Source organism: Aquarana catesbeiana, linkage group LG06 (genome assembly GCF_042186555.1).
Source record: "Aquarana catesbeiana isolate 2022-GZ linkage group LG06, ASM4218655v1, whole genome shotgun sequence".
NCBI classification, from domain to species: domain Eukaryota; kingdom Metazoa; phylum Chordata; class Amphibia; order Anura; family Ranidae; genus Aquarana; species Aquarana catesbeiana.
This window is the reverse complement of record NC_133329.1, coordinates 75,360,746-75,384,916: the sequence shown is the minus strand read 5'-3', so window position 1 is coordinate 75,384,916 and position 24,171 is coordinate 75,360,746. Positions and strand designations below refer to the sequence as shown.

At 45.0% G+C, this 24,171-nt stretch overlaps 1 protein-coding gene across 6 annotated transcripts in view; it reads right to left on the bottom strand.

The window, feature by feature from the left end:
- Positions 1 to 23,775, bottom strand: part of LOC141148623 (nmrA-like family domain-containing protein 1) — a 35,818-nt gene extending 12,043 nt beyond the window's left edge. Inside the window, exons 1-2 of one of the 6 annotated variants that reach the window (XM_073636234.1) lie at positions 23,293 to 23,775; positions 3,252 to 3,395 (exon numbers count right to left, since the gene is read on the bottom strand). In XM_073636234.1, the coding sequence (XP_073492335.1) occupies positions 3,252 to 3,288 (37 nt within the window). In that variant the 5' untranslated portion in view covers positions 3,289 to 3,395; positions 23,293 to 23,775. Of the gene's footprint in view, positions 1 to 3,251; positions 3,396 to 18,570; positions 18,705 to 18,899; positions 18,996 to 23,292 lie in introns of those variants that run through there. The other 5 variants (XM_073636233.1, XM_073636232.1, XM_073636237.1 and 2 more) reach the window with 5 other exon arrangements.
- Between the last annotated feature and the right edge of the window lie 396 nt (positions 23,776 to 24,171).

Here is a 24,171-nt window from a genome sequence, read left to right as displayed (position 1 = left end):
ACGTACAAGACGTACGAGGAGCCGAGCAAAAGGAAGTTCAATAGCCAGTGTGGTTCCTTCTGTTTGATTCTGAGCATGCGTGAACTTTTGTGCAGCGGACTTGTGTACACACGATCGGACTTTCCAACAACAAAGTTTGCTGTCGGAAAATTTGAGAACCTGCGCTCAAACATTTGTTGGCGGAAAGTCTGACAGTAAATGTTCGATGGAGCATACACACAGTCGGACTTTCCGACAACAAGTTCACATCAAACATTTGTTGACGGAAAGTCCGACCCTGTGTACGCAGCATAAGATTGCTCTGTATTTGTCTCCATCCGTCTTCTCATCAACTCTGACCAGCTTCCCTGTCCCTGCTGAAGAAGAGCATCCCCACAACATGATGCTGCCACCACCATGTTTCACGGTGGGGTTGTGTGTTCAGGGTGATGTGCAGTGTTGGTTTTCTGCCACACATAATGTTTTGCTTTTAGGCCTAAAAGTTCAATTTTGGTCTCATCTGACCAGAGGACCTTCTTCCACATGTTTGCTGTGTCCCCCACATGGCTTCTCACAAACTGCAAACGGGACTTCTTATGGTTTTCTTTCAACAATGGCTTTCTTCTTGCCACTCTTCCATAAAGGCCAGATTTGTGGAGAGCACGACTAATAGTTGTTACGTGGACAGATTCTCCCACCTGAGCTGTGGATCTCTGCAGCTCCTCCAGAGTTACCATAGGCGTCTTGGCTGCTTCTCTGATAAATGCTCTCCTTGCCCGGCCTGTCAGTTTAGGTGGACGGACATGTCTTGGTGCGTTTGCGGTTGTGCCATAATCTTTCCATTTTCAGATGATGGATTGAACAGTGCTCTGTGAGACGTTCAAAGCTTGGGATATTTTTTTATAACCTAACCCTGCTTTAAACTTCTCCACAACTTTATCCCTGACCTGTCTGTTGTGTTCCTTGGCCTTCATGATGCTGTTTGTTCACTAAGGTTCTCTAACCTTGGTGAAGGTTCTGAGATTAAATTACACACAGGTGGACTCTATTTATTAATTAGGTGACTTCTGAAGGCAATTGGGTCCACTAGATTTTAGTTAGTGGTATCAGAGGGGGCTGAATACAAATGCACGCCACACTTTTCAGATATTTATTTGTAAAAAAATTTGAAAACCATTTATCATTTTCCTTCCACTTCACAATTATGTGCCACTTTGTGTTGGTCTATTACATTAAATTCTAATTAAATATATTTACGTTTTTGGTTGTCAAAATGTGGAAAATCTTAAGGGGTATGAATACTTTTTCAAGGCACTGTAAATTCCTGGAATAAACAGAATACTGATCTAACAGCCGATCTGTGCAACAGACGTCATTGGGTGAACATTAACCAGGCAGGATAGATAGCCTCCCCCGATCGTTACCCAGATCGGCCCGGCTTTGGAATCACCGCCAAACTCTTGGAAATGAGAACTATGATATGACCTATGCTACATACACACTCACCCAAACGTTTCTTCACACCCCATGCAGGGGAACCCTTTCTGCAAACATCAAGAAGAAAAGAGGCGGGACTTTAAATGAGGCCGTGACTTGGTATAGCCATGTGCCTCCAACCCTATTATAATTGTATATGAAGAGGGGTTGGGACTTTAAAGTGGTTGTAAACCTAGTTACACCACTTTTACCTACAGGTAAGCCTATCATAAGGCCTATTATATTCTTACTATTATATTATATCTGTAGGTACTGCAAATATCTCCTAAACCTGCACGGTTTAGGAGATATTTACCATATACGCTTGCCCCGACGTCATTGGCCAATGCGCACTGAAGAAAGGGCACGATCATGCCGTTTCTAAAGGGCCTGTGCCGTGACCGACGGCTCCCATGCGCATGCGCGGGAGTGATGTCACGCGACTCCGGCCAGTCACAGAGCCGGCCCCCGGAAAGGAAGAGGGGTGAAGATGGACGCGGCCACCAGCGGGGACATCACGGGCTTCGTTTGCAGGTAAGTGGCACATAATGGGCTGGTTCTGTTTTAAACCTTTCAACAGCCGGAGATTAAATGATCCCAGGTAGCCCGGCCCTAATGGCAGGTTCACACCGGAAATCGCACCCTGCGATTTGAGTGCAGTGCGCTTTCAGCCCATTCATTTGCACGGGCGGTGAGAAGGTGATATCTTGCCTCCTCGCCACCTGATTTAACCCTTTACATGCCACACTACAGCATCGCAAAATGTGTGCCTTGCATTTGTTGCGTTCAGCAGCGGCAACACCTGCAGAAAGCAGAATGTGGTTTCTTTCGCACAACATCGAGACTGCTGCATGTGAAACTGCATGCGTAAAAATGCAAACGTGAAAACTGCAAGGTGATTGCAACAGTACTAGTGTACTTACAACAACACAGTTGGGTACCGACCATGATACTTTATTTGCACTAATGCCGCGTACACACGAGCGGACTTTACGGCAGACTTTGCCCGGCGGACTTTTCGACGTACTTTACGACGGACTTTCTGAATGAACGGACTTGCCTACACACAATCCACCAAAGTCCGTCGAATTCGTACGTGATGACGTACGACCAGACTAAAACAAGGAAGTTCATAGCCAGTAGCCAATAGCTGCCCTAGCGTGGCTTTTTGTCCGTCGAACTAGCATACAGACGAGTGGACTTTTCGACCGGACTCGATTTCGACGGATTAATTTAAAACATGTTTCAAATCTAAGTCCGTCCAACTTTTGAGAAAACAAAGTCCGCTGGAGCCCACACATGATCGAATTGTCCGACCAAATCCCGTCCGCCGGGCAAAGTCTGCCGTAAAGTCCGCTCGTGTGTACGCGGCATAACAGGTACATTTTCAGACGGCCTCTACTCCCTTTGGGGTTGATTTACTAAAGACAAATAAACTGTGCGCGTTTGCAAGTACAGTTGCTACAGAGCTTAGCAAATGAGGTAAAGCTTCATTTTTACAATGAATACCCAATCACATGCAAGGAAAATAAATAAACAGCATGTTTGCTTGCACATGATTGGATGATGGAAGTCAGCAGAGCTTCTGCTCATTTATTAAGCTCTGGAGCATGGTCTATTTGCCTTTAGTAAATCAACCTTATTGTCTCAGTCCAAGCCAATATGGCACTCAAGGAAAAGCCTTGAAGCACACAATTGATCGGTGAACTTTTTGCACAGGATCTCAGAGCTTCAATATCCAACAATGTCCAAACCTGGCTGCCCCCCCCCCTTACAGGATCTCCATCCTCACTCACCTGTGGCTCCGAAGACTACGAAGACTTTCTTGGACATGGTGGATGGTGGAGGAGGGACGGTGGAGGATGGAAGGTGGAGGATGGACGGTGGACAGTGGAGGACGACACCTTCTGGTCTTAGATGTTGAGCTGTGGAAGGCTCTGCTAGAACAGAAGAAGAGAGAAGAGTTTCTATAGGAAGCCGTAGTCCCCCCCCCCACCCCTGATTACTCTGTTTGGGTTGGAGCCAAAAGTCACTGTGACTCAGCAATAGTACTATAGATGGCTGGAAGGGGACGGAGCCTGACCAGGCAGAGGGACCCCCAACCAGAGACCCCCCTACACTGATCTCATGCCAGAGCAGTCAGTCACATTACACAGGAGGAGCCTCCTTCTCTGAATGGATCACTATTCTCCCAAGGCTTGGATACAGAACAAAAAGCTACAATGTATCAAAGTTACAGAAACTTCAAATGCCTTGGATAACCCCAGATATTAAAGTGACACCAATGATACCCTATAAAAAATAATCCATATACACATATGCTAATTAAAGCAGCATTAAACCCAAAAGCAAGCATTTATTATATTGCAGCTTACCAATTCTTAGATGTGATGGCAGCATTCATTTTTTTTTTGTTTTTTTTTAGGCTTTCTTTCTTCTATTTTTATTTGGTGATCCAGCCAGCAACTCTGCTCTTCAAAAGCACAAGTTCTCCAGCAGAATTGATCAGTTTACATGAATGAGACCAACCATTTAACACTGGTAGTGGTGCTTACAATGATCAACGTTTATTTATGCAAATCCTTTATCCCAAAAGGAAAAACAAAACACGATTTGCTGTAACTGATTATGAAGTGTGAGCTGGAGTTTGGCTTCAATTCATTAGAGTCTAAATCTGCTAATAAGTTTACCCCCCCCCCCCCCCCACCCCACCCCAGACCGACAATGCTGTTATCTGCTGTGCTCCTTCCTCCAGAGCGGGGGCACAAATACAGGAGAAGGTGTGTTACTGGCCAGATCACCAGGTGAAAACAGAGGAAAGAAAGCCTAAGAAAAGAAAACTAATGCAGCCTCGACATGTACTGATTGATAAACTGCAATACAGTGTTACGTTTTTGGTTCGGGGCTTAATGCTGCCTTAATTGTCCCGTAATCTATTTTTAATTAAATCCATTTTACTGTGTTTTTCTGCCTTCTTGAAATGTCCTCATTGAGCTCCCAAGCTTCTCCTTTTCCCCCTCACTGGTTAGTTGCCATCATCTGCACTGCTCTATGCACATTGCACATCCCACATAGTTGCCAACAGTCCCGATTTGCCCGGGACATTCCCAGAAATCAGACCTATGTTCCCGCCTGAGCATATCGCGGGAAAAATCCTAAGAATCCACCTCTGTCACGGACATTGGAATGTGACGGAGTGGCGGGGGTGTGGCAGATGCAGGAGCATGTGGAGAGGCAGCCTGGCCGATGTCAGAGTGGGAGCCGGCAGCACTGCTTGCTGAGCCCATGGATGGTGAGCAGAGCTTGACTGGTGTGGTCAGGACCAGATAGGTCCTTCTCACTAGGTAAGTGTACTGATGGGACTGCTCTGATGAGGCTGATCTGATGGGCACTGATGAGGCAACACTGGTGAGGCTGTACTGATGGGCACTAATGAGGCTGCACTGATGGGCACTGCTGAGGCTGCACTGATGGGCACTGATGAGGCTGCACTGATGGGTACTGACGAGGCTGCTCTGATGAGGCTGCACTGATGAGGCTGCTTTGATGAGGCGGCACTGATGGGCACTAGTGAGGCTGCACTGATGTGCACTGATGAGGCTGCACTGATGGGCACTGATGAGGCTGCTCTGATGAGGCTGCACTGATGGGCACTGATGAGGCTGCACTGATGGGCACTGATGAGGCTGCTCTGATGAGGCTGCGCTGATGGGCACTGATGAGGCTGCTCTGATGAGGCTGCGCTGATGGGCACTGATGAGGCTGCCCTGATTAGGCTGCTCTGATGGGCACTGATGAGGCAGCACTGATGAGGCTGTTCTGATGGGCGCTGATGAGGCTGCTCTGATGGGCACTGATGAGGCTGCACTGATGAGGCTGCACTGATGGGCACTGACGAGGCTGATCTGATGAGGCTGCTCTGATGGGCACTGATGAGGCTGCCCTGATTAGGCTGCTCTGATGGGCACTGATGAGGCAGCACTGATGAGGCTGCTCTGATGGGCGCTGGTGAGGCTGCTCTGATGGGCACTGATGAGGCTGCACTGACGAGGCTGCACTGATGGGCACTGATGAGGCTGATCTGATGAGTCGACACTGATGAGGCTGCACTGATGGGCACTGATGAGGCTGCACTGATGGGCGCTGATGAGGCTGCTCTGATGGGCACTGATGAGGCTGCACTGATGAGGCTGCACTGATGGGCACTGATGAGGCTGATCTGATGAGTCGACACTGATGAGGCTGCACTGATGGGCACTGATGAGGCTGCACTGATGAAGTTGCTCTGATGGGCACTGATGAGGCGGCACTGATGCGGCTGCTCTGATGGGCACCGATGAGGCTGCTCTGATGGGCACTGATGAGGCTGCACTGATGGGCACTGATGAGGCGGCACTGATGAGGCTGCACTGATGGTAAAGGAGGGCTCTGATATTACAGGAGGACTTTGAAGGTAAAGGTTTTTTTATACAGTGGTCTCTGGACTGAGAAATTGGGTTTAAAACTGCACTGCCCAATTTCTCACAGTCAGGACACAGTCAGGACAGAGCTACATGAAAACAGGAGATTCCATCTTTGTCAGCTAACAGCACTCGTTTACTTCTTTCTTTTAGACTTTTAGATAGAAGTAGAGAAATGCTGTTAGCCGACAAAGATGGAATCTCCTGTTTTCATGTAGCTCTGTCCTGACTGTGAGAAATTGGCCAGTGCAGTTTTAAACCCAATTTCTCCCAGTCCTCCTTGCTGACACCATCACTAAGGCCCCTTTCACACAGCGGGTCCAATCAGGTCTGCCTGTCAGTTTTTCAGGTGGATCCGATGGGAAGGTCCATGCCTCCCTATGGACAGACTATTTAACCACACCACCTGAACTCCCCTGAGCTGAACTCGCACCATTTCACTCCCGCACGTCAGTCCCGATTTCGGCTGCGATTTCACAGACATCTGTGCGGGTTTCTGCACAGACGTCAATGAAAATCACACCCCAAAATCGCAAAAAGTAGTACAGAAACTATATTTTGAAATCGGTGTGGCGCGGCAAATGCAGTGTCGCACCGATTAGGATGGTGCCATTGCTGAGAATTGCCGCTGATTTGACATGCGATTTGACATGTCAATTTTTGACATGACAATTTTTTTGACATGTCAAATCGCATGTCAAATCGCACCAATGTGAACCAGGGCTTAGTGTCAGTTTTGTCTGCTGCAATGTCGCAGTCCCGCTAAAAAACACTGATCGTCGCCATCACTAGTAAAAACAGTAGAATTTTTTTTTTTTAATCCCTAAATCTATCCCATAGTTTGCAGACACGATAACTTTTGCGCAAAACAATCAATATATGCTCATTGGGATTTTTTTAACAAAAACATGGGGCAGAATACATATTGGCCTAAACTGATGAAGAAATTTGATTTTTTACATTTTTTTTAATTGGATATGTTTTACAGCAGAAAGTAAAAAACATTGTTTTTTTTTTCAAAATTGTCGGCCTTAACCTCCCTGGCGGTATGATTATTTCGGATTTTAGGTGCTGAAAGCGGTACAATTATTTTGCATGGAAATTTGGCGTTTTATATTGTAGGCCTGTAAATCTTAACAATAACACACTTAAATCTGTCCAGACAAGAGTCTAGTAGATATCCCGGGTATGATAAAGTTTGAAACACAAAAACATAAATTATAATATAATAAATAAAAATAAATAATTAAAATAAATAGTAATAAAAGAAATTTCCCCACGATTCACTATCGCTCAATTCTGCAAGTGTTCTAATTTACTATCGCTGTTTTCTAGCTGGTCTAAAGCCACTTTTGACGTAAAGGGACACTTTTTGGTTGCTATGGACAATCTCCAGTTTCCAGGCAGAAAGAACAGTGTATATCATGTAAAACTGCATGCAGGGCATGGACCAGAGCACTGGGGACAAAAGGGATGTGAAATCATTTCATACAGTACTGTAATCTGTAAGATTACAGTACTGTATGTGTTATGATTTTGACATTTTTTTGAATTTGCCGCCAGGCTCCGCCCCCGTGCGTCGCGACGCTCGCAGGGAACGGAGCCTGGCACGGAGAGGCTTCGGAGGAGGACGGAGCCCACGGACACTGCGGGGGACATCGCAGGATCCCGGGGACAAGGTAAGTAACGCTGCCCCAGGATCCTGCAATGCGATCCCGAGTGTGACTCGGGGTTACCGCTAATGGGACTGAAATTTAACCCCGAGCCACACTCGGGAAAACCGCCAGGGAGGTTAATTTGTTTATAGCGCAAAAAATAAAAAACGCAGAGGTGATCAAATACCACCAAAAGAAAGCTCTATTTAAAATTTTATTTGGGTGCAACATCGCACGACAACGCAATTGTCAGTTAAAATAACACAGTGCTGTATCGCAAAAAATGGCCTGGTCATGAAGGGGGGTAAAACCTTCCGGGGCTGAAGTGGTTACAGGAGGATCGAACAGAATCTGCATCTGCTGTATACAATGCAAACAGACCACAGACCTTGTACCCATAAAATTCAATTACTGTGTCGCAACTGATAATCTCACAGGCACACATACGTCTCAGTTAAAGGATCATTTGTTTTTAACCACTTCAGCCCTGGAAGATTTGGCTGCTGAATGACCAGACCATTTTTTGTGATTCGGCACTGTGTCGCTTTAACTGACAATTGCGCGGTCGTGCGACGCTGTACCCAAACAAAATTGACGTCCTTTTTTTCCCCACAAATAGAACTTTCTTTTGGTGGTATTTGATCACCTCTGCGGTTTTTGTTTTTTGCCCTATAAACAAAGAAAGAGCGACAATTTTGAAAAAAAAACACAATTTTTTAAAACTTTTTGCTATAATAAATATCCCAATTTTTTTTTTTTTTTTTTGAAAAGCAAATTTTTTCTCAGTTTAGGCCGATATGTATTCTTCTACATATTTTTGGTAAAAAAAAATCACAATAAGCGTATATATTGATTGGTTTGCACAAAAGTTATTGCGTCTACAAAATAGGGGATAGAAGTATAGCATTTCTATTATTATTTTTTGTTTTTTACTAGTAATGGCGGCGATCTGTGATTTTTATCATGACTGCGACATTATGGCGGACACATCGGACACTTTTGACATATTTTTGGGACCATTGACAATTATACAGCGATCCGTGCTATAAAAATGCACTGATTACTCTAAAAATGTCACTGGCAGTGAAGGGGTTAACACTAGGGGGCGATCAAGGGGTTAACTGTGTTCCCTAGTGTGTGTTTCTAACTGTAGGGGGAGGGGACTGACTATAGGAGATGACAGATCGTGGTTCCTAGCTAATAGGAACACACAATCTGTCACTCCTCACAGAACAGGGATTTGTGTGTTTACACACACAAGTCCCTGTTCTGCCTCTCGTGCTCGCGATCGCTCGTGGCCGGTGGTCATCGCGACCGTCGGACACGAGCATCGGCACCCCCGCAGTGCGGCGGCGCGCCAGTGCCTGCTATCCTGATCCTGCGAGCCGACGTATAGCTAAGAGAGATCGCGGGATCGTGCCGCCCTGCCGCAGTAAAATGACGGCGGCTAGTCGGCAAGAGGTTAAAATAAATGTAGCGCCCACCTACTTAGGTGTGTGCGAAATTAGTCAGTTAGGGTTAGCGCTAGGTAAAGTTGCCAGTGTTTTACCCTTTTGGTGTAAGGTGGTTGGTTAATTTGGTTGGGAGATTTGTTAGAATAGAGGAAGGTGTGGCCACCTACACTCTGCCCTGTAAGAATTCCATTACTTTCTCTGAAATGTTCTGGAAAGTGGGTGGACTGAAGGAGCAGAGTGGCAGGTAGTTTTTGGAAACTGCTCTGAGCCAATCATTGTTTTGTTTGGGCAGAGGCGGGACTGTTATAAAAGCTAAGGTCACATGTTTCCTGGGTTGGTTGGAGATGGGATTGTGATCCAGAGAGGCAGCAAGAATGTGAACCTCAGGGGTCCAGGCTTGAAGGCCTGGGGGTGTAATGCTCTCAGTGCTGGATAGCACCAGATCTTGAACCTGAAGGCCAGATCTTGAACCTGAAGGCCAGATCTTGAACCTGAAGGCCAGAGGGGTCCAGGCTTGAAGGCCTGGGGGTGTAATGCTCTCAGTGCTGGATAGCACCAGATCTTGAACCTGAAGGCCAGATCTTGAACCTGAAGGCCAGAGGGGTCCAGGCTTGAAGGCCTGGGGGTGTAATGCTCTCAGTGCTGGATAGCACCAGATCTTGAACCTGAAGGCCAGATCTTGAACCTGAAGGCCAGAGGGGTCCAGGCTTGAAGGCCTGGGGGTGTAATGCTCTCAGTGCTGGATAGCACCAGATCTTGAACCTGAAGGCCAGATCTTGAACCTGAAGGCCAGATCTTGAACCTGAAGGCCTGAGGGTTCAGAGACCTCAGCGCTGGATGGTTCATTCACTAAAGTCACCTAAAGAATCTCCAGGAGTCATGGATCGGATGGGATGGTTCTGAACATGTGGAGCAGGAAGCAGCTGCTAAGAGGATGCAGTAGATCGGGGTGTGCCCGGACTTTTCCTGAACCGACCAGGGAGGATTGCAGGAGTCAAGATAGGCAGGTGAGGCCTGGCACTTCTAAGATCCGAATTCCAGGGTGTTTTTCAGAGAGGCACTGTCGGTTCATTAAGGAAAAAGGATAGAACTACCATTACAGGAACCAAAGATTTAGAGGCAGCTCATACTTCCTGAAGATCCAGACTGTATATATTGCACATTGTTTCCTATCGTGCTTAAGGGAAAAGAATAAAGTTTATTGTTCAACTGTTCTGGACTGTCTGCTGAAGTGTTATTCGTGAGGGGGGGGGACGGAACCACACTAACAGAAAGGAATGAACTACCAGCAGCTCCCAAGGGAGTAGTGCGCTACATAAATGTTTCCATTAGATATGTTTTTATGCACAAAAAATGGTATTTTTGTCTTACTGAGGCTACCTTACACATGAACTTATTTAAAACCAGCAACTGTTGAGACAAGGAACACCTCGGTCAGGTCTTTTGTACAGTATAATGTACACAGTATAAGTAACAAACTAAACAACATATAACCACTTCAGTACCGGGCACTTTTACCCCCTTCCTGCCCAGGCCAATTTTCAGCTTTCAGCGCTGTCACACTTTGAATGACAATTTGCGCGGTCATACAACACTGGATCTAAATTACATTTTTATCTTTTTTTTTTTTTTTTCCACAAATAGAGCTTTCTTTCGGTGGCATTTGATCACCGCTTGGTTTTTTAAATTTTTGCTCTACAAATAACAAAAGAATGAAACGAAAAAAAAATAAAATAAAGATCTTCTTAGTTTCTAATCTAAAATTTTGTAAATAAGTACGTTTTCTCCTTTCACTGATGGACACTGATATATACCACTGATATTCAGCACTGAAAGGTGGCACTGATGGGCATTACTGATGGGGGGCACTGATGGGCACTGATTGGCAGGCACTAGTGGGCACCACTGGTGGGGCACTGGTGGCCATCACTGATGGGTCTGCACTGAGAATCAATGCGCCGACCCTCCCCCAATCAGGAGAGCCGCTCATCAGATCTCCTCTATTTGCTACTTGTCAGACGGAGGGAAGGCAAGTGTAGTTTTGTCTTAAGAACAATGTTTGTAGACTAGACCATGAGCAAATTTTTTGAATATAAATTGTAGTCTGTGGATTGGTCTGTTTATCGATCACTATTCTGTATGAAAATGCTCATTCATAGATCCAAATCAGCATTTAAAGCAACCAATCCCAGAAAAGGCAAATAGATTGAATGACTGTACAGATTCATGCATGGCATACATTACATACCCTATTTAGACCCAGTGATGTCACCATTGGGGCTCTGTACTCCTCTATGCAACGCAGGCAAATCATGGCTGGTGGGAGGGGCCAGCAGGGTGTAGTACATAGATTCCTGAAAATATCACAGCAACCAGCCCCAGTACTCCTCAAGAGCCGACAGTCCTGGTGCAAGCAATCCGAGTAGTTACAGTGCATCCGGAAAGTATTCGCAGCGCTTCAGTTTTTCCACATTTTGTTATGTTACAGCTTTATTCCAAAATGGATTCAATTCATTATTTTCCTCAAAATGCTACAAACAAATACCCCATAATGACAACCTGAAATGCATTTGTTTGAAATCTTTGCAAATTTATTAAACATGTGTACATAAGTATTCACAGCCTTTGCCCAATACTTTGCTGACGCACCTTTGGCACCAATTACAGTCTCAAGTCTTTTTGAGTATGACGCTACAAGCTTGGCACACCTATTTATGGGCAGTTTCTCCCATTCTTCTTTGCAGGACCTCTCAAGCTCCATCAGGTTGGATGGGGAGCGTCAGTGCACAGCCATTTTCAGATCTCTCCAGAGATGTTCAAGTCTGGGCTCTGGCTGGGCCACTCAAGGACATTCACAGAGTTGTCCCATAGCCTCTCCTTTGTTATCTTGGCTGTGTGCTTAGGGTTGTTGTTCTGTTGGAAGATGAACCTTCACCCCTATCTGAGGTCCAGAGTGCTCTGGAGCAGGTTTTCAGCAAGGATGTCTCTGTACATTGCTGCATTCATCGTTCCCTCGATCCTGACTAGTCTCGCAGTTCCTGCCGCTGAAAAACCTTCCCACAGCATGATGCTGCCACCACCATGCTTCACTGTAGCGATGGTATTGGCCAAGTGATGAGCGGTGCCTGGTTTCCTCCAGACATGACACTTGCCATTCAGGCCAGAGAGTTCAATCTTTGTTTCATCAGACCAGAGAATTTTGTTTTTCGTGGTCTGAGAGTCCTTCAGGTGCCTTTTGGCAAACTCCAGGCAGGCTGTCATGTGCCTTTTACTGAGGAGTGTCTTCCGTCTGGCCACTCTACTATACAGGTCTGATCGGTGGAGTGCTGCAGAGATGGTTGTTCTTCTTGAAGGTTCTTTTCTCTCCACAGAGAAGCGCTGGAGCTCTGTCAGAGTGACCATCGGGTTCTTGGTCACCTCCCTGACGAAGCCCCTTCTCCCTCAATTGCTCAGTTTGGCCGGGCAGCCCACTCTAGGAAGAGTCCTGGTGGTTCCAAACTTCTTCTATTTACAGATGATGGAAACCACTGTGCTCATTGGGACCTTCAATGCTGCAGAAATTTTTCTGTACCCTTCCCCAGGGTAGGGTAGATCTGTGACTCCATACAATCCTGTCTCGGAGGTCTACAGACAATTCCTTGGACTTCATGGGTTGGTTTGTGCTCTGACATGCACTGTTAACTGTGGGATCTTATATAGACAGGTGTGTGTCTTTCCAAATAATGTCCAAGCAACTGAATTTGCCACAGATGAAGTCCAATCAAGTTGTAGAAACATCTCAAGGATGATCAGTGGAAACAGGAGGCACCTGAGCTCAATTCTGAGTGTCATGGCAAAGGCTGTGAATACTTATGTACATAGGATGTTTCTGTTTTTCATTTATAATAAATTTGCAAACATTTCAAACAAACTTCTTTCACGTTGTCATTATTGGGTATTGTTTGTAGAATTTTCAGGAAAATAATGAATTTCATCAATTTTGGAATAAGGCTGTAACATAACAAAATGTGGAAATAAAATATTATAATAATACACATATAATGTATGCATATACTTACCAGCCACTTTAGTAGGTACACCTGTTGCATTGCTTGGTAACACAAATAGCTAATCAGCCAATCACATGGCAGCTACTCAATACATTGAGGCATCTAGATGTGGTGAAGACGACTTGTTGAAGTTCAAACCGAGCATCAGAATGGGGAAGAAAAGGGATTTAAGTGACTTTGGACGTTGCATGACTGTTGGTGCCGGATGGGCTGGTCTGATTATTTAAAAACAGCTGATCTCCTAGGATGTTTACGCACAACCATCTTTCAGGTTTACGGAGAATGGTCCGAAAAAGAGAAAATATCCAGTGAGCGGCAGTTGTGTGGAGGAAAATGCCTTGTTGATGTCAGAGGAGAAAGAGCAGACTGGTTCCAGATGATAGAAAGGCAACAGTAACTCAATTAACCACTCGTTACAACCAAGCAAGGCCAGGACAAGGGCTTGGCAAAAGGGGCGGCTGCCCCCGGCGCAGTGTGTATTGTAGGGATGGGAGCGCCACAAGTTCCTTCTACTATACCCAGAATTATACCTTCTACCTAGCACTGGAAGCAGCAAGGAGAGCAGGAGAGAGCCAGGAGGAGGTGCGGGCTGTGCTCTCCCTCCCCCTACTCCTCCTCCTCATAAGCTTGCACATAATGAAGAGAGGAGGCACAATTTGCCATCTTTACCCTGGGCACTGGGTGATCTTGTTCAGGCACTGCAACCAAGGTATGCAGAATACCATCTCTGAATGCACAACACATCGAACCTTGAAGCAGATGGGCTACAGCAGCGGAAGACCACACCGGGTGCCATTTCTGTCAGCTAAGAACAGGAAACTGAGGCTGCAATTCGCACAAGATCACTAAAACTGGACAATAGAGGATTGTAAAAACGTTGCCTGGTCTGATGGGTCTCGATTTCAGCTGCAACATTCAGATGGAAGGGTCAGATATTTAGTGTAAAAAACATGAAACCATGGATCCATCCTGTCCTGTATCAACAGTTCAGACTGGTGGTGGTGTAATGGTGTGAGGGATATTTTTTTGGCATACTTTGGGCCCCTTAGTACCAATTGAGCATCGATTAAACCCCACGGCCTACCTGAGTATTGTTGCTGACCATGTCCATCCCTTTATGACTACAGTGTACCCATCTTCTGATTGCTCCTTCCAGCAGGATAATGCACCATGTCACAAAGCTCCAATCATCTCACCACTGGACAATGAGGTCCCTGTACTCCAATGGCCTCCGCAGTCACCAGATCTCAGTCCAATAGATCACCTTTGCGATGTGGTGGAATGGGAGATTCGCATCATGGATGTGCAGACAACAAATCTGCAGCAACTTCATGACGCTATCATGTCACTATGGACCAAAATCTCTGGGGAATGTTCCCAACAACTTGTTGTTGAATGCCACGAAGAATGAAGGCAAAAGGGGGTCCAACCCAGTACTAGCAAGGTGTACCTAATAAAGTGGCCAGTGAATATATATATATATATATATATATATATATATATATATATACACAGTGTGTATATATATATATATATATATATATATATATATATATATATGTATATATATAATTTTTTTTTTTTTTGCTGATGGGCTTAAACTTGGCAGATTTCTAAGCCTATATGTGGGTGGAGATCATTCTTTCTATACTTGCTCCTATAAGAAGTGTCAGCACACACACTGCGGAGCTCATGCTGCTTCATTACACATGGGCAGAAGTAAAAAGAAAAACAAACCAGCAGAAGAATGGCGAGAAAAGATAATTTTTCTCTTTCAGCGCTGTCATGATAACAGATAGAAGCGTCGGATTTTGCCGGTCACACTGGAGCCGGTGTAAAGTTATAGAATTCTGTGTCACCATCACATCCTCACTAACTTCTATACTTGTAAAAGGAAAGGGGGAAATGATGGAGGTTACCCTTGCTGGCCAAAAAAAATAAAAAATGTAAGTTTGCTGTCTGTCCTTATCTTTGAGCCCTGGTTCACACTGATGCATTGTGGGAAACGCAGCGATTCCTGTGCATTTCCCACACTGCATAGCAATCACACTGTTCTTATGCAATCTGCTGCAGGTGGTAATTAAAAGTTGAGGACACTCCAAAAACAGGTTGCAGTGCTGAACCAGATCCCATGTGATCTATCTGGTTCCAGTGCAGAAAATAAATGAATGGGCTCAAACTGCACCGCATAGATTTGCATGTGATTTGCACAGGACTGTGGTGCTAATCACATGTGGTGTGAAATGTGAACCGGGGCTAAGTCACTTTGAATGTCATTTTATCATTTCAGGACACAGCACACAAATGCAAAATGGTATTCTTCCTTTATTGAAATAGCCAGCAGGAACAAGCTCTGTATTAACAAGGTTTGTGCAAGGCACAAAGAGAAAGCGCTGGTGCGAAATGCGTCGGGCAGAACCTGTACCTCCTGACTATTTTAATTTTTTAAAAAAAGGAGTGTTATTTGCAGCTCCAAGTAAGATTAGACATCACACTTCAAAGTTACATTCCAGGTGCTGGCTGGACATCTCTCTTCTGTACTGACACTAGGCACAGAGCTCAAAGAGAAAGCACTATAGCTATGGCGAAATGCGTCAGTACAGAACTTGTTACTGCTGGTTATTTTACTGAAAAATATTCCTGCTGCTGGTGGTATCATTGGTTTTTTTCAGTGGAGATGAGGCAAGCCAACTCCTGAGCTGTAACTTTGGAGTGTGGAAGAGTCAATGTAAAGTTGTAGTCTCTGATCTGTATACTTGTCCCAAGGCAATGTAGAAAATACACAGTCACTGGATCAACATAACAGCCTGGGAATGCTGAACAATTGCACATATCGCTCCAGGTGAGATGAGACGTCACACTCCATAGTTACATCTCTATTGCTGGATCAGAGAAGAGAAGAGCACAAACACAAAGTAACCTGGGAAGAGGGACAAATGTAAAACATACTTACAAAGCCCTGTGTGGAGATGGAAATGAGAAGATAAATATCTCCATTATAGAAGACTCACAAGGGTGACAACAACACAGAAATCTGAAAACTCCTCCCACTTCATCACATTTCATATCTCACCACTTTGTTTAGTTCTGATTTCCAGCAGCTGTCGGTCGGGAGTGAGTCCTGATAAGACCGATCCCAGGGCTGGGCACAACATGAATAAAGAAAACTCAAGATAGCACCTGGGGCTGTATGGTGGCTTAGTGTTTAGCACTCATTTCTTGCAGCCCTGGGGCTCTTGGTTCAAATCTCAGCCAGGACTCTATGGAATTTGCATGTTCTTCCTGTGCCTCTGGGTAGTGCTTTTCCTACCACACTCCAAAGCTATTTTCCGAGGTGGCCCTAGTATGTGTGTGGGTCTACAAATCCCAACTATGACCTGCTATGGCAGACCCTTTGTCAATGCAGCTATAGTATGCATTTCAGGCACGGGCCACACTACCCAATTCCTACCAATCTCGGCTTCAATCCTCAACTCCGATCCGATCTTCCATATAGGTACCTTCACTGCCGAATTTTTACCAACCTCTGCTGCAATTATTGGCTCCGATACGGTCTTCTGTCTTTTGATTTAGTGCCTTCACTACCTACAGTAACTATATTGACCTTGGCTTGAATCTTCAACTCCTATCCTGTCTTCTAAATCAATACCTTCACCTCCCAACGGTTATCAACCTCTGCTTCAATCCTGCACTGCAATCCTGTCTTCTGAATTGGTACCTTCCCTGCCCAACTGTTACCAACCTCAGCGTAAATCTCTGATTCCGATCAGGCCTTCCTATTTGGTACCTTCACTGCCCGATTTTTACCAACCTCTGCTTCAATCCTTGACTCTGATCCTGTCCTCTGACTTGGAATCTTCATTGCCCAAAGGTTACCAACCTTTGCTTGAATTCCAACTTCCGACCTTGTCTTGTGAATTTGTACCTTTACTGCCCAAATGATACTGACTTTGGCTTGAATCCTCCTATTTTGTCTTCTGACTCGATGCCTTCACCACCCAAATGTTAACAACCTCTGCTTCAATCCTGCACAGCAATCCTGTCTTCTGAATTGGTACTTTCCCTACCCAACTGTTATCAATCTTGGCTTGAACCCTTAAAGTGATACTAAAGTCTTCTTTTTTTTTTTAAATAACAAACATGTTATACGTACCTGCTCTGTGCAGTAGTTTTGCACCGAGTAGCCCAGATCCTACTTTTCTTGGGCGCTCCTTGTCCCTCCCTCCTGCCAAGTGCCCCCACAGCAAGCAGCTTGCTATGGGGGTACCGAAACCGAGTCGCTGCTCTGTGTGTCCATTAAAACACTGAGCCACGGATCAGCCCCGCCCCCTCTCTCTCCTCATTGGCTCACTGACTTTGACAGCAGCGGGAGCCAATGGCACCTACTGCTGTGTCTCAGCCAATCAGGGGGAGAGTTCCAGACAGCTGAGTCTCTCGTGCAACATCGCTGGATCGAGATGGGGCTCAGGTATTAAGGGGGTACTGCACACAGAAAGTTTTTTTGTCTTAATCCATAGAATGCAGTATGATAACTCCAATCCTGTCTTCTGAATTGGTGCCCAACTGTTACCAACCTTGACTTCAGTCCTCGACTCCCAGCCGTTACCAACCTTGACTTCAGTCCTCGACTCCCAGCCGTTACCAACCTTGACTTCAGTCCTCGACTCCCAGACGTTACCAACCTTGACTTCAGTCCTCGACTCCCAGCCGTTACCAACCTTGACTTCAGTCCTTGACTCCCAGCCATTACCAACCTTGACTTCAGTCCTCGACTCCCAGCTGTTACCAATCTTGACTTCAGTCCTCGACTCCCAGCTGGTACCAACCTTGACTTCAGTCCTCGACTCCCAGCCGTTACCAACCTTGACTTCAGTCCTCGACTCCCAGCTGGTACCAATCTTGACTTCAGTCCTCAACTCCCAGCTGGTACCAACCTTGACTTCAGTCCTCGACTCCCAGCCGTTACCAACCTTGACTTCAGTCCTCGACTCCCAGCTGGTACCAACCTTGACTTCAGATCCTAACTCCAAATCTGTCTTATTGAATTGGTACCTTCACTTCCCTATTCCTTATAGACTTCGGCTTCAATCCCCAACTCCGTCTCCTAAATGCTTACCAAAATCAGCTTGTATCCTGTCCACGTTGTTGTCACCTGCTCTTGAACCTTGGTGTTCCTGCATCTGGTTCCTGTCCAGGAGTCTACAGTCACCTGGTCCATATACCTGCCAGCCTCAACACATCTGGCTGTAACACTGACACTTGTGCCACTCCATGTCCTCACATTTCCTGTTGCCATTTTAAAAGTATTGGGCAGGAGATGCAAGAGAGGCCTCTTCGTCATCTTGGTCTCCACCAGGTATGTAATGGGTTTAAATACAGTGCAGAAACATGCGAGTAGATGAATATGATGCAGAGGGAAATTTAAATTGAGTTGTAGCAGAGAAAGATGAGAATGGTGACAAATGAAAAGGTATTCTCAGCTGCCACAACCACCTACCAGTGTCTGAGAAATGGATTCACAGTAACACAGCCTACAGCCAATATTCCGTCTCTGCTGAAGCCTCAGACAAGGAGACCCATAAGGGTTGCCTGCCTCTCACTGAACATGCTCTGAATCCTCTAGCAGGAGAGGAGACCCCCACCCTTGTATTGCTGACAAAACGTGACAAAGACAAAGAAGGAATCATTTTGAAAGAGCAGATCCTGGCTCGCCAAGAAAATAAAGGAAAAATAGAACATACTCATACTGCCAGGTGCTAAGCAGACTTATCAGAAACATAAAGACCCCATAAGAGAATAAAATAATTGCCTAGAGATGACACTTACTATGCAGCAGGCTACACACAAAGACAGAGCTATGGTGGCACCAGCTGCCAGGAGGAAGTGATGTCACCACCATCTAGTTCCCCAGACTTCAAGTATGTTTTGGACAGCGTGGAGAGGGATTATAACCCCTGACAGTTTTTAATTCATGTCTGCTTCCTCATTAGGGAGATTTACACTCCATTTTGTCCTATTTGCCATTGAAAGTAAAAGAATCCCACATTTTGGGTTGTCCCCAGTAAAGTAATAGAGGCAAAATCTTCCAATGGGGACACTAGTTCTGGTGACCTGGGGGCCCCAAGAGATCTTAATTTGCAGGAATTCCCTTTTACTTCCTGTTTGGCTATGGGACAGGAAGTGAAGGGAAATCTCTGCTTTGGGTAGCCCAGCTGAGAACTTAATGGCCTGTGTTGATCTGTTTGCTTTAAGCGGGTTTTACATTTCCATACAAGTCCATGGGTATGCAAAGTCCTGCTGGAAGCAAATCAAATGCAGGTCAATGCACCGGTCAATGAATTGTGAATGGTCTCAGGAGCTTCTCAAAAGGGATGTCAAGCTGATGCCATGGACATAAACTCAAAGCCCATCAACACAGGTGATGAGGAGCATAGAATGGACCTTGTGTTAGGGGGGTCAAAATGGCTGGGATAGTGCAGCCCAAATGTTGTGTGCAATATTTAGGATGGCATAGCAGAAAGTGAAGTTACTGGTGCTTATCCACTAGCAATTTTACTGCTACAGGGCAGCCACGCTGCGCAGGATCACGAATATTTACAGGTGATCCTGTGCTTCTGGGTAGTGCGTGCAATTGCGTGCTGCTGCTGGATTGCTCCCGCTGTGATTCTACACGGCGGGAGCTGATCAGCGGGTCCCATGGACCTGATGTCCACCGGCAGCCGCTGATCGTTCAGTACACAGGCAGAACGTCGATCTGCTTATTTAAACAAGACAGCTTGCCATTCTGTCAGTAAGGAAGGCATGGATCCTGTGTTCCACAAACTTTGGTATATATTTTAAAATCGATCAGTTCTGATGTATGGACCATCTCTTTTTTTGAGGCCCTAATACGCCAAGATAGTAGAAATATCCCCCGAATGACCCCTTTTTGGAAAGTAGACAGTCAAAAGTATTTAGAAAGAGGCATAGCGAGTTATTTTATTTGTAATTTTTTTTGTCATGTTTGAAAGATCCAATTTCACATTATGTTAACCTCCACCTGTCTAGTTCCCTTCTTGTAGGAGCACAGGCTCAGTGGTCAAGGCTCCTCTTCATTACAGCTCATTTACGGTCAGGGCGGTGACTCGAAATGTTGCCAGTGGCGGCTGGTGCTCCATCGGTCGGGGGGGCGATAGACGGGCCTCATCCGCCCCCCTTGCTTCAGCCCACCACCACCCGCCATTCTCTCGGTCCACGACCGTGCGTCTCCTCCCTCCTCGGCCAATGGGACTGCTTCTTCTTTCGGCCAATTGGGGAACGGGTCTCACGACACGCTTCCTAATTGGCCGGGAGGAGGATCAGTGTAAAAATAGCGAATACTCATTCGCTATTCTCACACAACTGGGTGGGCTTTGGGCACAATGCTCTGCACCCAAAGCCCACCATATTTTGAAGCCTATTAAAGCCTCTAGCTCTAATCACGTGCTTCAAAAATCATTCCCCCATTGAAATCTATGTGTCTGGCGCCCTGTATGTAGATTAGGGGACCGGACGCATGGCTAGGGGGGCGGCGTCCGTGCGCCCCTAATGGATGGGCCGTCTCTGAATGTTACTAAACCAACAGCTCAGAAGCTGAGGGAAGGTGGTTCAGAGAGGTGGTAGCTGCAGATATGGATGACGAAAAGAGCTAGAAGTCAGAGTTCAATGGAGCTTATGGGGATTTTGTGGTCACCAACTAATTTAATCACTTTAGTTAGGAGAAAGAAGTAGTACAGGTAATAGCTGTAGCTCGTGACTTCATATAAAGTATGTGCAAGGCGTAAAAGGGGAGCCCAATCATGAGATGAATCCCAGGAACCAATGAACTCATTAAAACCCAACTATTTCATTGAAAGTGAAAAAGTGCAGCGCTATGTTACAATAAAGAGTGCTTGTATATATGTAAATAAAACATACAAGTAACACTGTATGAAAGTGTATCCGTGTAGGTGATAACACTTAGCAAAAAATGTGTACAAAATGAACTCAATATAAATGTGATATTATAATCTGATGTGACAATCCCAAAAAAAAATATTTTTTATATATCCTCATAAATTATCTTAATCCAGAAATAATCAATAAACATGGATGGGATCCAGCTATCCTCATAAGGAGGTAGACAACAGGAAAAGTCTTAAATCAGTCTCTCAGGTAAAACCTTTCAATCAAATGTCAGGGTGATCTCAAACACGTGTGTGCAAATCTCATCTTGTTAGATACATATTCAAAATCATGGAGGTTCTTCTTGTATTCAAATCTGTGAGATGTACATAAATTGCCCTTACCGGAACTGGTGGACTCACAGGCCGTTGGCGGTGAGTCATACAGACTTTTACCGTATAGACGGTATAGGGATATCTCCTCTCCTGGGGATGGCAGAGATGTATCCCATCACTCCAAACTCTCCTGGATGTGGCCTCGTCCCTTCGGAAAGAATCCCGTGTTCACCTAGAGTCTTCCACCGGCTATCCCTCACTTGGCAATACCCATATACAGCGACAAAAGGAGAAAAAGCTTCCACATAGTGTAAAATCCCGGGTAGCAGGAGATTTTATTAAAAATTTTTTTGAGTAAAAAACAAGTTAAAAAATTTTTTCTCAAACAAATAAATAACACATCTCTGGTGCAGTGAATTATAATGGCTGTGGCAGCGTCACACACCCAACGCGTTTCGTCTCCTTAGACTTCAAGGAGACGAAACGCGTCGGGTGTGTGACGCTACCACAGCCATTATAATTCACTGCGCCAGAGATGTTTTATTTATTTGTTTGAGAAAAAATGTTTTAACTTGTTTTTTACTCAAAAAATTTTTTAATAAAATCTCCTGCTACCCGGGATTTTACACTATGTGGAAGCTTTTTCTCCTTTTGTCGCTGTATATGGGGATTGCCAAGTGAGGGATAGCCGGTGGAAGACTCTAGGTGAACATGGGATTCTTTCCGAAGGGACGAGGCCACATCCAGGAGAGTTCGGAGTGGTGGGATACATCTCGGCCATCCCCAGGAGAGGAGATATCCCTATACCGTCTATACGGTAAAAGTCTGTATGACTCAGCGCCAAAGGCCTGTGAGTCCACCAGTTCCGGTAAGGGCAATTTATGTACATCTCACAGATTTGAATACAAGAGGAACCTCCATGATTTTGAATATGTATCTAACAAGATGAGATTTGCACACACATGTTTGAGATCACCCTGACATTTGATTGAAAGGTTTTACCTGAGAGACTGATTTAAGACTTTTCCTGTTGTCTACCTCTTTATGAGGATAGCTGGATCCCATCCATGTTTATTGATTATTTCTGGATTAAGATAATTTATGAGGATATATAAAAAATATTTTTTTTGGGATTGTCACATCAGATTATAATATCACATTTATATTGAGTTCATTTTGTACACATTTTTTGCTAAGTGTTATCACCTACACGGATACACTTTCATACAGTGTTACTTGTATGTTTTATTTATATATATACAAGCACTCTTTATTGTAACATAGCGCTGCACTTTTTCACTTTTAATTTTCACACACAATTAGTCTAATTGGTAGTGCTGGCGGCTGAAATTTTGGAGTTGGCGCAGCGGTTTCATTTTTATTTTATTTCACAACTATTTCATTGTTTGTAGGGATAAAACAAGCTGACATATTTTTCAAGGGCAATGCTACCCTTCATTAGGGCCAGTAATAAGTGCAGTAAATAATAGGTATTCCAGAAGCAATAGGGATATCTTAGTCTGGTGTCCAGAGTAGGAATGAATACTAGAGCAAGTGACGTGTGACATCACATGCAATATGTATAGATGGATTTCCATTTAAGTTGCATCTGGTAACAGGTTCAAGTTATTCTGCATAACACACGTATCCCCTTCCCCTTCTTTTTTTTGATTGGCTGCCTGCTAGGAAGAAACTAAAAGCACTGTACCTTAAAGAAGTCATCAGAAGACAATTTAGACCCATTTCAAAAGACTTCAATTTTCATTGAATAAATAGTGGATTTGTATATACTATATACAGTACACTATAGTTTTTATGAACCAGTTTACTAACCACTGTAGCTTTACTGTGCAGATTCGCCTATATATACGTGATTCTGCTCTTCGTGGTAGGGGGCGCGTGTTTGTGCCACCGCCACTCCAGCTGTGCTGTGATTAGTTACAAATACTGTAGCTGATGACTTTTAATATTGGGACACCTACCTGTCCTGGAATATAGCGATGTCGGCGCCCCAGCCGTTTCTTCAGGACCCTGTGCCGAGACCGGTGGCTCCCGCACGCATGCGTGGGAGTGACATCATCGCTGCTCTGGCCAATCACAGCGCCGGAGCCTGCGAACCCGGGAAGAAACTCCAGGGAAATTGTCAGCTGCCTTTGCGGTGTGCGGGCGCAAGAAACCTTTGTTCTAAGGTAAGTATTTCATAATGAGCTAGTATGCGAAGCTAGCTCATTATTTGTCTTACAGGTTGTTTTTTTTTTTGGAGGGGGGGGGTTTATAACCGCTTTAACCCTTTTCTGGTGTCTTCTGACTGGTCACATAATGCACAGGGACCTCTTCCTCCTCGGTCTTCTATTGCCAAGGCGGTCCTGGATTACGCAGCGAGCCATGCTGATGACATCAGCCTCTCTGTCTGCATTAGTATACTGCAGGGCACAGTGCTCAGGGGGTCTATTTTCCGAGCTGAGTGACATTGGACATCAATCAAACTGGAAGGCTGAGGACATCTTCTGGCTGAAAAGAGGTACTGCAGGGTACAGCTTTGAAATGAAAGCAAGTACAAGAACCCATACACACTATTAGATTTTCTGCAGATTTTTGTCTTTAGATTCACCAAAACCATGTAGTGCAAGGGCCTGCCTGATTGCATACAAATTGAAACTCTTAAGGTTTGACCTCATATTATATGGTTTTGGTAAATCTGAAGACAAAAATCTGCAGAAAATTGAATAGTGTGTATGGGGTCTAAAGCCTCGTACACACGGTACGATTGTTGGCCAACCGAGCGTCTGATTTTTGTCTTAAAGGGCGTGTGCCAGGATCTTGTCTTGCATGCTAACGGTACACAATTGTCGTGTCACAAA